Here is a 14,244-nt window from a genome sequence, read left to right as displayed (position 1 = left end):
TTGCAAACTTTTATAACAAAAAAAACGAAGAAAAGTGCATTTTTTTCAAAAGTTTCAGTTGTTTTTTGTTTTATTTAGCAAAAAATAAACTCAGTGGTGATTAAATACCACCAAATAAAGGTCTATTTGTGTGAAAAAAATGATAAAAAATTTCATATGGGTACAGTGTTGCATGACCGCGCAATTGTCATTCAAAGTGTGACAACACTGAAAGCTAAAAATTGGCCTGGGCAGGAAGGGGGTAAAAGTTCCCAGTATTGAAGTGGTTAAGCTTTGACAATAAAACCTGGAAGCCAATTGGTTTCGATGCAGAGTTCCACCAGATTTTGAACTCTTCGGTTTTAGGAAATCAACTCAAAATTGTTACCTCTTCATAATCTCACCTATGACAATAAAGACCACTCACAACATTGTGACTGGGTTTGGGGCCCTAGGCTAGCATCTACCTTCACTTTTTCAGATGTAAATGTAAGTGAATGCCATTAATGATGAGCATCCCAGTTGTTTGGGCTTTCATCCGAACTGTCAAGCTATCAAATGACTGATGTCATAACTGATCACATGTACAGCTCCAGATCAATCAGAGGCCAGGATGTAGACTTCTTTGGCTGTAAAGGAGAGGAGGATTTAGTTCCCCTTTAAAGTGGTTGTGAACCCTTACATATACCTAGTGAAGTGAATGACCTCAGGTGATGCACAGAGAAGAAATGAATCCTCCTATATAAGCTGTACCTGTTTATCTACAGCCATCTTTCTCTTTCTTCCATTCAAAGTGGAGAGCGTCCACAGGATCTCTCAGCTCTGAAAATCAGAGGGCGGGAAACTGAAGTTACATCAGTGAGGAGAGCTCTTAGTGCTGATTGGAGGGGAGGGGAGGGAAGGGAGGGAGGGACACCCCCCCCTTCGCACAAGAACAGAGCTGAGGCTGTCAATCACAGACTATGCCCTCCCGTAGTACGATTTGTCTCTTGGTGTCAGGAAAACTTTTCAGAAATGACTCATGCAGATAGCAGAGGAAAGGGACAGCAGACCAAAGTCACAGTTAGTACTCTGGATTAAGACAAGTACACTCTATAGAGAGATATTCTTGGTTCATATTTCATGTTTGAGGTTTACAACCACTTTGAGGTAGCTTTGTTTATGTGACTTTGTACGTTTTATGTTCTGACCTCTAACCCAGACCAACCCTTATTTCCTTTTTCCTGTATTTTTCGTATCCAAACTTTTATGCTTCTGTTATGCTGGATGTTATTTGTAATAATGATTAACTTTTAGGGGGTATTAAATGCAAGATAGGCTTTTTTTTTTTGCTGAACTTGTACACTTTAAACTCATAAGTAAAAACCAAAAAGAAATCATTTAAAAAAAAATTACAGATGGAACCTAAATTTGAAAAACCCGGTCTGATGTTGTCACCAGAAATACATATTCCCTGACTGTTTAAAGTGAAACTAAACTCTGGTTTAAAAAATTGTTCTATTTAATAACTCAAAAGTCCCTTATATTGCTCTCAGCCTCCTCCGAATCTCCAAAATTCGATTTGTTGCTTCTGTGATCCGACTTCCTCCTAGAGGGTGGCTATGTTCATTCTTCATGGTCCCACTTTATGTAGGAACGTAGCCAATCTCTGTTGTTCACTCCCAATATAGACTGTGAACTATGGGATGTGTAGTGTACATAGAGCAGCCTTCCTCAACCAGGGTGCCCAGGCACCCTGGGGTACCTTGAGGTTTCTTCAGGGGTGCCTTGCCAAAATGTCTAAAAATTGCCCAAAATTTATATACGAACCAGCGGGTGGAACAAGCCCACCTTTTATTTACACAAGGCCACAGGTTTTCATTGTGCACCATTAAGACCTTCTAACCTCTGGCGTCCTGACAACCAGTCATCAGCAGCCGACATCATCAGTTGATAAGGAGGATGTCAGCTGCCTGCACAGCATCCTAGTTTGCCCCTCCCCTGCCCCTCTCCATCAGTACTGGGCTCACATTAGCTCAGTGATGGAGAAAAACTGAGGGAGAAGAGAAACATGGGAATACTAGTCAGTACCAGTGTGCAAAAGTGTATTTTCTTTGGAAGAATAAATCACCTCTAATGTTGGGTGTCCTACATGTGTAAATGTTGCAGCGTTATATAAAACTATTAGAATAGTTTTTCACATTTTAGAATGGGGTACCCTTTTATAATTATGGAAAGTCTGGAGGCACCCCATTTCAGAATGGGGTGCCTCAAGACTGTCCATAATTTTAAAGGGTGCCTCGGGACTGTCCATAATTGTAACGGATGCCTTGACTGAAAAAAGGTTGAGAAACACAGACATAGAGCATCACATATGACTGCAACTAATGTGCACACCACATTCCAAGCAAACATAAGTGGGAAAAGCAGAGGTTTGAGAAGTCACATTGGATGTTACAAGGAGGCAAAAAAACACAGTCAAATTTCATAAATAATAGAGTACAGGGCCATTAAGTAGTGGATGTATATTGATTATATTTGGAGAATAAGGATATTGTTTATTGTCACTTTAAATGTGCACATTGGCTCCTAAATTCTACAAGAATTAATCCTGTTTAAATAGAATCGCCGAGGTATAGTAGCCACATCACCCCAATAGGTATCACTCCCTTGCTGGCCTGTAATGTTGTAGAATCGCGCTCATTAGCAGACAGTCCAGTCAGCGAGGCAACAACACAAAGGAAGATGGTAAGTAGTCTCTTAGCGATTCTGTTGCAGGATAGTTTTTTTCCAGCTACAGGATTGCTTGTGTGACATGGCTCTAGCCATTGTATGCACCCATTTACAATATTGAGCTCACCTGCTATTCTTCTTGTAACGCTGCTGAAACTCCATGGGCAGCCTAAGTGTTGATCTGTAAAAAGAAAAAAGGCACATTAACAAAGCACCATGTCTGTAGAATACTATATGAAAAAAAAAAAACACATAGGCAAAATGCGTTGTACAAATATAGCGATACAAAAAAAATGTAGTAGGCATTCATAGGTATTCCAAGAGTGAAAAGTAATCATTGGACTAACCTAACAATAACGTCTATACTTGTTTGGACCTGTAACTGCCATATATATATATATATATATATATATATATATATATATATATATATATATAAAAACTGTAACTGCCATATAATTATACAGGATTTATATAGCGCCAACAGGTTGCGCAGCGCTTTACAAAATGAAGGCAGACATGACAGGTACAATACAATTTGGCTTGAGAGAAAGCAGAGGGCCCTGCTCGTTAGAGCTTACAATCTAGCAATCTCTCTCTATATACGTGTGTCTGTCTCTCTTTATATATCTATCTATCTATCTATATACCTCTCTCTCTCTCTCTATATATATATATACACACACACACACACACAGCGTTCTAGTCAAACTGGGACTTTTCATTCCAGTGAACATTCAGCATGTGGAACGCCTGATCCTGGATAATCAATGCATAACCTATCCTGAAATTGCACAACGACGAATCTTTTTGTGGGAATGGTGAACACAATGATGACAAAGTGAAGCAGGCTGTCCTAGGATGGTTCAAGTGTACGAACAAATCTTTTGATGTTGAAGCTTTCCAGGCATTAGTTAAATACTGGGATAAGTGTATAAATGTAGCAGGGGAGTATGTCGAAAAATAAATGATAGATTCCACTCCTTGAAATTTGTACTTTTACTATATAAACGCAAAAGTCCCTATTTGACTTAAACACTCCTTGTGTGTACACAGGTGTACCTCGGTTTACGAATTTAATGTGCTCTCCAGGACGTTTCATTTTGGGAAAAATTCGTAAACCGAAAAGCAGTTTCCCATAGGAAAGCATTGAAAACCTATTAATGCATTCGGGAGGTCAGAAAAAAAGTTAAAAAAAAGTCGCTGTCACTACAGCTCAGTGCCGGTTTTTAAATGTAATTACAGGCTTTTTTCTTCACTATAGCTCAGAGAATCAGCTGTCACTTTCTCCCAGCTAAAAGAAAGTTTCCTTTTAGTTTGTTTCCCAAGATAAAAGAAACAAAAGTATCCTTTAGCTCTGGGGAAAGTGACAGCTAATTCTGTGAGCCACAGTGAAGAAAAAAAAAAAAAAAACGGCAATTTATTATTTATTTATTTCAGGTACTTATATAGCACCATCAATTTACGCAGCACTTTACATATATATTGTACATTCACATCAGTCCCTAACCCTCAAGGGGCGTACAATCTAAGGTCCCTAATTCACATTCATATACAAGGGTCAGTTTAGACAGGATCCAATTAACCTACCAGCATGTCTTTGGAGTGTGGGAGGAAACCGGAGTACCTGGAGGAAACCCACGCAGGCACAGGGATAACATGCAAACTCCAGGCAGGAGGTGCCGTGGCTGGGATTCGAACCAACGACCCTAGTACTGCCAGACGGAAGTTCTAACCATTTAGCCACTGGCAATTGCATTTAAAAATCAATACCGACATACACTTCGTAATGCGATAATTTTTTTAAATTTCGTAAACCGAGGCATTATTTTCAATGGATTTTCATTCGTAAACCGAAAATTACATTAACCGACGCATTCGTAAACCTAGGTACACCTGTATTTTGAAGGTGTATTTGTGTCACCTCGGTTTTCCACCTTCCTGCCTACATGTGGCGAGGGGCACCAGAGTTTATGGCTGATATTGAAAACATCAAAAGTTCTGTTCTGAGTCCTGAAGCTTGGAGACTCTGTAAAGCTGTAGGTAGGATATTGGGATAAAGCCTCTATTTCTAGGTCCACATCTTACCTGCTAGCCAGACTTCAGTATCAGTTTCAGCTGACCATATATACAGTATGTGAGTTGACTGATGCTCACTCTACTCTGGGATTCTGCTGCTGAGTGAAAAGTCTGAGATCTGACAGAACAATAAACTATTTTTAGATGTTCATGTTTGGTTTGGGACCCATTGGGGGTCCTCTTAGGAACTAAAAAGAGTTTAGTTAGTCACTCAGACAAGCAGATTTTTCCAATTTTGTTTTATGCTATGGACTTGCTTTACAAAGCCCCCCTGCTGAGGACTGTTTGCCTTGCTGAAATGTGCAGGACAAATCTGTTTGGACTGTTCCTGGGTGTCTCATGCATGGTTAACCACTGTCAATAACAGTTGAGAATGTCCCCTGTGCAATATATACTTTACATAAACTACTGTAGAATCTGTAGATTAGAGACTTTGTATCTTACCCTACGTCTTTAAGGGTCAAGGCTTTCTTTTTTCTCACTTGATCTTGTTTGGAAGACTTCATGTCTGCAGACGTTGATGTGCCGGCAACATATTCCATATCTGGAGCTGAAGATGGTCGCAAGTTTCCTGGGGTGTTGTTTGTCTTGGTGGGAACTGCTTTGCTTTCTGCCGGCCTATCTTTACCATCGTTACCCTTTTCTGAGGTCAATGGTCTTAAGGGTAGTGATTTGGCAACGTTGGCAGTTAATACTGGTCTGTCTTTGCCAATGTTACCCTTGTGTTCTGCTGGCCTTCCTGTGCCACCATTGCCTTTGTCTGAAGTTAGAGGTCGTAAGGGAGGTGCTCTGGTGGTGTTAGTCAATGCTGGCTTCATAGACCCTCTGACTCTTCTCTTCTCTGGCATGGTCTTATATGGAGGCTTCAGCTGGTAGGTCTTGGGTTTGGTTCCTGTATTTACAATCTTCTGTAAAGGCTCCACTGTCTTATCTTTGGTCGTTGGGTAATTTGGTATTGTCTGCGTAGTGGGTGGGGTGTTAGGCAATTCTGTTCGTATGCTTCCTCGCACTTTTAATGCTTTCTCCAGGGCTTTGTTTAAAAGTTCCACTTCCTCAACCTCCTCTGGAGATGGTTGGCTCTCTAAGGAGAGGATACACAAAACAGAGTTCAAAAACATCTCTTATCACCTATTAAAGTGTAATAGAAGCCACAATGTTTTCTTTTAGCTCTGGCTAGATTAGGTGGTGTTAGAACCCTTGTCAGGCTTTCATGGCTTTCTGTGTCCCCATTGGGAAAATTCACCTTCTCTGTGTGTCCTGATGACTATTGTCTCTGGGATGGAAAAGGATGAGAAAGTAGTAGTTATCAGAGGAGGAATAGAGGGAAAATCCTAAACCTTGTTTATACTTGTGGCTGGGGGTGCTAAAAATAGGCAGTTGAGCCCCCCAACCACCCACCTGGAGGGAGTGGTCCACATGCCTGGGATACCTTGCTTCACAGCTATGGCAAAAGTTATACCTCACGTCACATTCGGTGGGTGGTCCCATTGCTGAATGTGTCCCATACAAGTAAATCAGACAGTGTCACAACCACGTCCAATGGTGCAGGCTTCTAAAGGTTAAAACAGATATTCAGGAGGCAACATGCTACCTCCCAGCCACCTCTAAAAACCAATCCACTGCAGATTGCCTTACATTGGAGAGAACTGTTCAGCTGACAGCTTTTAAAAGAGGGGATTCCACTTACTGGAGCTATTGCCTCATACTTCCTGTTGTGTCTCTGGGATAGGAAGTAAAGGGATATTTCTGTAATTGGACACAAAGAAAAAAAAAAAAAAAACTTGACTGGGGCTTTACCTATTACCTATTCCTCCAGAGATCGGTAATCCATTGACCACGGGCAGGTGACGGCAGACAGCAATCCTTCCTTGCCAACCTCCTGAAAACTAGACAGGAGGGGCGATGGGGGCAGCATTTATCAGTACCGTACCCGATATATTTTCCTCCTGCAGCAGTTGAAAGTCGGCTTCTCCTCTACCTCCCTTGGCAATTCAGCTGCTGCAGGAAGAAAATACAGCGGATTGGAATCAGTAAATTACTGCCCCTGCTGCCCGTTCCTCTTCTTTTTGCTGCCCGACCCCCTTGTGTGCTCCCCTGTCCCCCCTTCCCTCCACAGCACTGCCGGTTTCCCTCCTCTCCCTCCAGCTGCTGTGGTGATCTAATCAGGATGGAGTGGTGGAAGTAGCTGGTAAATATGTAATTTACAGACCCCTTCCTTTTCTGAATGAACACAGTGAGTCACTCACTGTGTCCATTTATAACTGAAGAACACTAAACTGTGCTTACTCTGCCTCAGTTTGTGAATGAACAGGAAGCTGCTCAGCACAGAGCACTTCCCATACATTCACTGTCCAGTGCAGCTGAGGCTGCAGGGAAAAGGACTGGGGGGATCTCTGTCCTCAGTCCCTTTCTCTGTCTCAAAAGGGAATCATTAAGGCACTGCTTAGACCCCTGATATTTCACTAAAGGCCCCCCAAGCAAGACTCCTGTCACAAATTTTTGTTAAAAAAATGAACAAAATTGTAAAAAGTTAAATAATAAAAAATAGGAAAAAAAATGAATAAAAAAACTATTGACGTCATCCACTGCTCTACTGACATCATCCACTACTCTAACTGACACCAACCTCTGTCCTACTGACACCATCCACTGCTCTATTGACTGAAACCATCCAGTGTCCTACTGACATCAACCTCTGTCCTACTGACATGTCTACTGCTCTACTGGCACACAGTCATCTGCGCTACTGACACCAACCTCTGTCTTACTGACACAGTCCACTACTCTACTGACACCATCCACTACTCTATTAACTGAAACCATCCACTGTGTTACTGACATCAACCTCTGTCCTACTGACACGTCCACTGCTCTACTGGCACAGTTATTTGCCCTACTGACAGAAACCTCTGTGTTATTGACACTGTCCACTACTCTACTGACACCAACCTCGGCCCTACTGACACCATCCACTGCTCTATTGACTGAACCCATCCAGTGTCTTGACACATCCACTGCTCTACTGGCACAGTCATCTGCCCTACTGACACCAACCTCTGTCTTATTGACACTGTCCACACACCGTCCACTGCCCTACTGACAATGTCCACTGGTTTACTGACACTGTACACTTCTAAGGTAGGGCAAGTTTATATTCTTAGAGAGACATTTGTTTTATTATACTGTTCAAATGTTTCCTATTTAGTTAGGCATTGCTAGTTAATTGCTTAAAAAAAAAATAAGGGCGCAAAACCCCAGTGATCTTTGATCTCTTTCATGTTGTTCAGGTAAATCTCTACCTCTCAAACGTTTCCAAGCTCTGGCCTACTCTATATTAACTAAATAATTGTACTTCAATGTGTATATATTTGGAGTAATTTGGAAAAATATAAATTCAGACTAGATCTGACATTTGTCTGTATTGCTAATAAAGTGTCAGGAAAGAAATTCTATGTACACCCTCTGTAATTATTGAATTAGAATAAAATACACATTTCTTGACACTGGCTAATTAGGTTTTCTCCACAGTTACGTTTTACAAAAAGCAATTGCATTTTCACAAAAAGCAATGGGATTTTGGAAAGGAAAATTTTAAGCCTTTTGCCTATTGACCATTTTATGATGAAAGGAGAAAGATTATTTCTGGGTCTAATGTAACTAAGGTGAACCAATCATTAAACTTTACATGTCACCATGCATACATCCCTATCGCAATATACAGGAACAAGATTTATATAAAAAAAAAAACTCCCACTTTTATCAGTAAAAAGCAGACCCAGAGTTTTAGGCATGCAATAGTTCCTAGGGTGGTAAGTGTTGAGAATAATGCCAGCCATACATGGTACGAATCTCGTCCCAGGAACCATGTATGGGCAAGGCTAAATGTCCTCAAGTTGGTGGATCAATCAACTTGGGTACAACTAGCCTGTCGGATTTTACATGCAATTACTGCTGGCAGCTATTAAAGCCGATAGAAGTAATCACTGTGTTCTCCCAGTGGGAATGGCTCCTCCCCGACTCCCCGAACACAAGAGAAGGATTCCCCCATCTACACTGACTGTGTTGATGAGGGAATTGAGCAATTTTCAAAGAAAATCACTCCATCTATGGCTGGCTTAAAGTAATCAATCTGTTGCAAGCAGCAGGAAGCATTTCCTCAGTCTTCTCTTCCACAATGATCACTCAGACTGCACAGTGTAACTGCTACAAGTCACTGAAAGAGAGGATGCAGAAAGATGCATGTTTGGTCACAAATACACATGACCATGCTCCATCCACCACCTGTGTGTAAAACAAATGGCTGTGAGGAAGTCGACTGAAAGACGAAACGCGTATGCCAGATGTGACGTCAGACGCAACTGGAAGTACCGCGGTGGCCATTTTGGAATTGATTGAACTAGGCTGTTTTTACTTCAGATTCATGTAAATGCAATTTATATTATTAAACTGATCTTTAATACTGCTGCACTATAAGAGAGTTTGTTTATCTTTTATGATCACTGAGAGCATATGAAGAACCAGGGAGGAGATTGAGCACGCTGATTACATATTTTGAAAGGCAATTTACCAGACATGCAGGATAAGGTGCATGCTTGAAGGGGAAGGGATCGGATTCAAAATATGTAATCAGTGTGCTCAATCTCCTCCCTGGTTCTTCATATGCTCTCAGTAATCATAAAAGATAAACAGTCACTCCCATAGTGCAGCAGTATTAAAAGATCAGATTAATAATATAAATTGCGCTTACATCAATCTGCGGTGAAAACAGCCTAGTTCAACCAATTTCAAAATGACCAATGCGGTACTTCCAGTTGCGCCTGACATCACATCTGGCTGACGTGTTTCATCATTCCATCAATTTCCTCATAGGCATTTGTTTCGCACACAGGTAGTGGATGGAGCATGGTCACATGGGTATTTGTGGATTCTATTCACAGCTGAAATGCACATTTTTCACCCTAAGAGGGTAAGAATATTTAGGAGATAAGTGGCAGACACTATTTGTTTAATATTACATCGTGCACAGGTTTATATGTATTATTATTATACAGTATTTATATAGCGCCAAAGGGTTTGCTCAGTGCTGTACATTAACGTGGGGGACAGAACATGAGACAAAACAGTACAATACAATACACGAGGGGTTTGAGGGTCCTGCTCTTTCGAGCTTACAATCTAAAAGGGAGGGGATAGTGGTACAGGAGGAAGTGGCTGTGGGGGATGGAGTGGTAGGAGGAGTGGAGGAGATCGGTTGTTAGGTGAGGGTGGGGTAGTCTTCCCTGAAGAGATGGGTTTTCAGGGTGCGCCTAAAGGAGAGGAGAGTAGGTGATAGTCTGATGGATTGGGGTAGGGAGTTTCAGAGGATGGGGGAAGTCCTGGAGAAGTCCTGCAGTCGGGCGTGGGAGGAAGAGACCAGGGAGCTGGAGAGTAGGAGGTCCTCTGAGGAGCGAAGGGCACGGGTAGGGTGGTATTTGGGTATCAGGTCAGTGAGGTAGTTTGGGGCAGCATTGTGAATGGCTTTGTATGTCTGTGTTAGTAGTTTGAATTTAATACGCTGGGCAATCGGGAGCCAGTGGAGGGAATGACAGAGGGGGGAGGCAGATGTGGAGCGGTTGGTGAGGTGGATGAGTCTGGCCGCTGAGTTCAGGATCGACTGGAGTGGGGATAGCGTTTGTTAGGGTAGGCCAGTGAGAAGGGAGTTGCAGTAGTCCAGGCGTGAGGGAGTGTACGAGTTGTTTAGTAGTGTCTGGGGTGAGGAACGTACGTATCTTGGAGATGTTGCGGAGGTGGAGCCTGCATGACTTTGATAGTGATTGGACATGAGGTTGGAAGGAAAGGTTTAAGTCCAGGGTGACACCTAGGACTTTGGCGTGTGGGGTGGGACTGATGGTGGCGTTGTTAGTCGTTATGGAGAGGATGGGGGGAGGGGGGCGTGGGCCGGGGGGAAAACCAGGAGCTCGGTTTTGGACAGGTTTATCTTGAGGAAATGGAGCGACATCCAGTCTAATATGTCGTTCAGGAGGTGGGCGATGCGGGCCGAGAGAGAGAGGGTGAGGTGAGGGGTGGAGAGGTAAATTTGTGTGTCGTCGGCGTAGAGGTGACAGTTAAAGCCATGAGAGTGTATCAGTTTGCCAAAGGAGGAGATGTAGATGGAGAAGAGGAGGGGGTCCGAGGACAGAGCCTTGGGGGGACCCCAACAGAGAGGGGGAGGCATGTAGCACATTTTATAAGAAACACTACACTATATCAGTTTTTTTTTCTTTGGAGATTTGGATCAATGTATTGAAAGATCAAAAGGAGAGTGAGATATTCTATGGCATACAACACATTCTGGTTCAAGAGATTCTAATGAGAAGACGGGAGAATTGGAGTACGGAGTTGTGCGCTGGTGTATACACATAAAGACTTTTTACCCGGGGGGGTATTGGACTGTCAGCTGCACTTTCGTTTTATGCCATATTTTGTGGCGCTTATTATAATCTCTAATATTCACTATATCTGGTCTCCCACAGTACACAGAACATGGAATTGCAATTATTTTAGTAACTATAAACTGCTAAATATCTTTTCTCATCAGCAGATACAGCATGTGTGTGTACATACATACACACACACACACACACACACATATACATACACACACATATATATATATATACACATATACATACACACACATATATATATATATACACATATACATACACACACACACATATATATACACATATACATACACACACACACATATATATATACACATACACACACATATTATATGTGTGTGTGAGATTTTGAAGTTCCGGGCAGGGGGCGCTTGCCCTACCTGTGCTGCCATTCACATCCTCGGCTGTCAATCACTGGGTCCTGGACGGAGATTCCCCGCCGGTACCTGGTGATCGCCGCGAGAGATCGGTTTATAAACAACACAGATCTCTCTCCTGTCAACACCTGCACACTGCTTTGAATGGCTCTGCATGGTGGAGCCATACAAAGCAGTGTGCTTAGTGTAAAGCACACACACAGCTAACCCTTCGATCACCCCACATGTTAATCCCTTCCTGCTCAGTGCTATTAGTGCAGTGTCAGTGCTTTTTATTAGCACTGATCATTGTACTGGTGTCACTGGGGATGTCAGTGACACCAAGTCAGTTCCCCCCAGTGTCAGAATGCCCGCCGCAGTCTCGCTATAAGTCACTGATCGCCACCATTAGTAGTGGAAAAAAAAAATAATTCCAGTGTATATACACCGCCATTTGTAAATTCTATAACTTTCACGTAAACCAATTAATTTACACATATTGGAATTTTTCTTAACAAAGACATGTCGCATTTTGGTCTAAATTTATGACAAAATTTGATTTGTAAAACTTTTTTTTACTGGACATGTTTAATAGCAAGCAGTCAAAAATATTGTTTTTTTTTTTTCAAAATGGTTGGTCTAAAAAAAGACTGCCAATTTTTAAAAAAACTAAAAAAATTTTTAGCGCACAAACTATGTTTTTAGCACAAAAAAAAACAAAAACGCAGAAGCAACTATTACTGAAAAAAAAGGATGTAAATTTCATTCGGGTGCAGTGTTGCATGACCTTGCACTTGTCAGTTAAAGTAACGCAGAGCACTATCGCAAAAACATGGCCTGGTCAGGAAGGGGGGTAAATCTTCTGCATGGGCCAGCGGCTAACTGGGGGTAATAAACACTGCCACCTAATGGTCAAACTGCATAACTAAAATGCAATGCATATAGGGAAAAAAATTACTTAACTGCAAAAATAAATCATTTTACAGTATAATAGGTCTTCAAAATATAATTAAATGTTCTAAGGGGCCAACCTTACCGGTGTTTAGTAAAAAAAAAAAAAAAAAAAAAAAAAAAAAAAAGGGCAAAGAAAATGCCAGCTGAGAGAAAATGAATTAGAAATGAATTACACTGAGGCGTAAAATGAGAATATTTTGATGAAAGCTTCTCATTCTCCAGACAATTGGACCTATAAATAGAACGCAGACGATAGCGTATTCTGCTCACAATCCAAGCGCAGAAGGAGAGAAAGGAGATCATCACCGTGCGAGGAATTAGCATACATTAGCTGGCGCTCCACTAACCACGTATCATAGTGCTTGTCTGGGAGATGGGTTTCATTGTGACAGCGCCCAATGTGCTCTCCGCAATATTATAACGTTTGTGTGAAATGAAATGGATTTCAATAGCCTTTTTGGAAGCAAGATTACTACCCCGCCGCTCTGCTTTCCCTACAGTAAAATATCGGGATTATTACAGTAATAAAACAAACATTAACTCTTCTGCTTCCTTGGCAGCATTGGTTTCTTGATGGTAGTATACATTTACTGAGAATAACTGCAGTACGGGAAATACAAGGAGGTGATCTCTATGAATCTGGCCAAATATGGGAGCCGCCATTGCACTTGTAGTCAATCTAGATCTCCTCAAATGGGTAGGAAATGCAGGAGAAAAGGTGGTGGCCGGTTCAGCGAGAACTGGTTAAATTTTGGCATGTTGGAAGTCTGTTGGAAGGAAGCTGGCCATCAGACTGGCTTCTGTCGAATGGTCAAGCTAGAAAACCAGCATTCGATCAGAACTTGAAACCAATGGCTGATCACTGTATTTTAACTGGGGGCTGTCATAATACAACAGTGCTGCACTGGAGATCCTTGCATCTACATCGCATGTATGGATCTGGCAGTTTTTTTTGGAAGATCTCTCCATGCATACCTTGCTTAACCTGTTGCCATCCGGCCTATAGCCAGATGGCGGCCGGGAAAACAGCTCGTCCCCCTGGGTCGCCCCACATGGCGTCCTTTCAGGCATGCGTAGTGCGCCTGCCCGCAGGGCCGCTCTGTGGCGCGATCTGACACGGCCAAAGACAGATCTGTGTACCTGTCCAGTTTCCAGTACCATGTGACCTGCTGTGCCATCCATTGTACACAAGTGTGTCTAGCTGTGAATGGTCACAGAGATCACATGAGATCACATGCACAGGCTGGGCCAATCACAGCAGGTCACATGACAGTTGTATACAATGGATGTCTTCATTCATACCATCCATTGTATACAAGTGTGCCTAGCTGTGAATGGTCACAGAGATCACATGCACAGGCTGGGCCAATCAGAGCAGGTCACATGACAGTTGTATACAATGGATGTCTTCATTCATGCCATCCATTGTACACAAGTGTGTCTAGCTGTGAATGGTCACAGCGATCACATGCACAGGCTGGGCCAATCACTGCCCATCTGTGTCATGTGATTAGCCGTGGCCAAATCACAGCTAAGCACAAAAAAAAAAAGTCCTGAATGAATCGATGTCATTTAGGTAAATGCTTGCTTATAGCAAAGTAATTCTTTGCTATAAGCAAATTGTGTAAAAAAAAAAAATAAAATACTGATCACTTCCCCAAAGTAGTGCAATGTTACTATGGTAACATTATACTACTTTGGTCATAGTGAAATATGAA

The 14,244-nt window shown here is 42.1% G+C and overlaps 1 protein-coding gene across 1 annotated transcript in view; it reads right to left on the bottom strand.

Annotated features, from left to right (window-relative positions):
* Window positions 1–14,244, bottom strand: part of TEDC2 (tubulin epsilon and delta complex 2) — a 90,748-nt gene that overhangs the window by 41,964 nt on the left and 34,540 nt on the right. Inside the window, exons 5-6 of the mRNA XM_089683077.1 lie at window positions 5,215–5,851; window positions 2,819–2,872 (exon numbers count right to left, since the gene is read on the bottom strand). Of these exons, the coding sequence (XP_089539203.1) occupies window positions 2,819–2,872; window positions 5,215–5,851 (691 nt within the window). The remainder of the gene's footprint in view (window positions 1–2,818; window positions 2,873–5,214; window positions 5,852–14,244) is intronic.

Source organism: Staurois parvus, unplaced genomic scaffold, assembly GCF_062004578.1.
Source record: "Staurois parvus isolate SC_StPar_1 unplaced genomic scaffold, SC_StPar_1.0 ptg000018l, whole genome shotgun sequence".
Lineage (NCBI taxonomy): Eukaryota > Metazoa > Chordata > Amphibia > Anura > Ranidae > Staurois > Staurois parvus.
This window is presented reverse-complemented; position numbering and strand designations above follow the sequence as displayed.